This window comes from Mus caroli, chromosome 9 (assembly GCF_900094665.2).
Source record: "Mus caroli chromosome 9, CAROLI_EIJ_v1.1, whole genome shotgun sequence".
NCBI lineage: Eukaryota > Metazoa > Chordata > Mammalia > Rodentia > Muridae > Mus > Mus caroli.
In genome coordinates this window covers 92224016-92225898 of record NC_034578.1, presented here as the reverse complement: position 1 = coordinate 92225898, position 1883 = coordinate 92224016, and the positions used below count along the sequence as shown (strand labels likewise).

General features: G+C 39.5%; 1 protein-coding gene across 1 annotated transcript in view; it reads left to right on the top strand.

Moving 5' to 3' along the window:
- The window catches only part of Rasa2 (RAS p21 protein activator 2), a 72896-nt gene that overhangs the window by 8672 nt on the left and 62341 nt on the right, over positions 1 to 1883 (top strand). The window contains exon 3 of the mRNA XM_021172317.2: positions 1247 to 1341. Coding sequence (XP_021027976.1) covers positions 1247 to 1341 — 95 coding nt within the window. The remainder of the gene's footprint in view (positions 1 to 1246; positions 1342 to 1883) is intronic.

Genomic DNA, 1883 nt, shown 5'->3' with positions numbered 1-1883 from the left:
GTACCCCCAGATCTCCCAGGGAATAAACCACCAACCAAAGAAAACACATGGTGGGACTCATAGCTCCAGCTGCATATGTAGCAGAGGATGGCCTAGTTGGTCATCAGTGGAAGGAGAGGCCCTTGGTCCTGTGAAGGTTCTGTGCCCCAGTATAGGGGAATGCCAGGGCCAGGATGCAGGAGTGGGGGGTTGGTGAGCTGGGGTTTTTTGGAAGGGAAACCAGGAAAGGGGATAACATTTGAAATGTAAATAAGGAAAATATCTAATAAAATAAAAAAAAAAAGGGCATAACCTACAGTTGGGATACTTAAAAGGAAAGTATTTTTAAAACCAGGAAAGAAGTGAATTAGTCTTAGACTGNCCTGTGTCTCCTTTGTTGGAGCTTTTGTGCGGTCTTTGAATGGTTGGTCACATGCAAAGCGATGCTTCCCAGGGCTCGCATCAAATCGAGGAAGGAAGGGCTTTGCACCCGCACACTAGGCTTCATCTGAAGATTGTCTGCTGCTTCTCTCCTTTCATCCTCCTTTGTTCGCCATACTTCCTCTTTCCCTGAGACACAAGCGCTTTAGGGAGCAGCTTTGATGGCTAAAGCAGTAGCGCTGGCTTAGTAATGTTTGATAAAATGATCTTTGAGGTACTTTTCACATTTGTTAGTGATAGGTGAGATACTGTTCGCCCTTTCACTTAACTGGAGCATATAACTTCTTATTAAATGCAGGTGTTACTGCTCAGAATTAACAGCACATGCACTTCATCTACAGTGCTGCACAACCTGGAAAATTATATAGCATTGCCATTTAGATTCTGTTTTTTTATCCTGAATATTAATCTGAGGAAGTGCTAACATAACATAGTTACATTAAGTCCAGCTGAGTTCTTCTAATGCCCTGATTCAGAATGACCCACAAGGGGTCTTCCAGTGGGCAAGCAGAAACAGGNCATTTCTTCTTTAAGNTATAGGAGAAAACAAACTTTATAGAAACAAATTTTTAAATTCTGTAATCTCAGCACTCAGAAGACTGAAGCAGGAGGATTANCATGAGTTTAGGTCTATCTTGGGCTAAATCGCAAGTACCAGGCTAGCCAGGGCTACGTAGCAACATCCAGTTTCAAAANAAGGAGTAACGGTGGATTTTTATATCAGCACATACAAATTAAAGTATTTTCTGTAAAATATATAACAATGCTTATGAACCATGAGGTTATATAAACTATGGTTTCTCATCATTTTATTTATTTTCTGTAGGAAAAGTAGCCATCAAAAAAGAAGACTTGTGCAGTCATAGTGGTAAAGAAACTTGGTTTTCACTGCAGCCTATTGACTCAAATTCAGAAGTTCAGGTAAGTTAAATAATACAAGAGATTAGAACATATGGAAAACCAGTGAAAACCTAATTATACTAGTTTATACTGATAGAACTTATAATTATCTTATTTTACATTTTAATACCAAACATAGACCTTAAAGTAATAGAGAGCTGGAAGGAAATGGCTTTTCCATTTGGTTATTTTTTATTTTATGTATATAAGTACAGTGTAGCTGTCTATAGGCACACCAGAAGAGGGTGCCAAATCCCATTACAGGTGGCTGTGAGCCACCATGTGGTTGCTGAGAATTGAACTCAGGACCTCTGGAAGAACAGTCAGTGCTTTTAACTGCTGAGCCATCTCTCCGCCCCCAACTCTCATCTCTAACTTCCATTCATGTGCATGGCATCTATATACATACATATATATATACATGTATCCATACAGGAATTAACCAGAAAATTATAAATTCTCATTTGGATGCGTTTATTCCATTTGTACTAGACTTGGGGGAAAAAATGGTACTTATGTAAACCATGCCTGAAGCTGCCTGCAATGCATAGCCTTCATTCCTA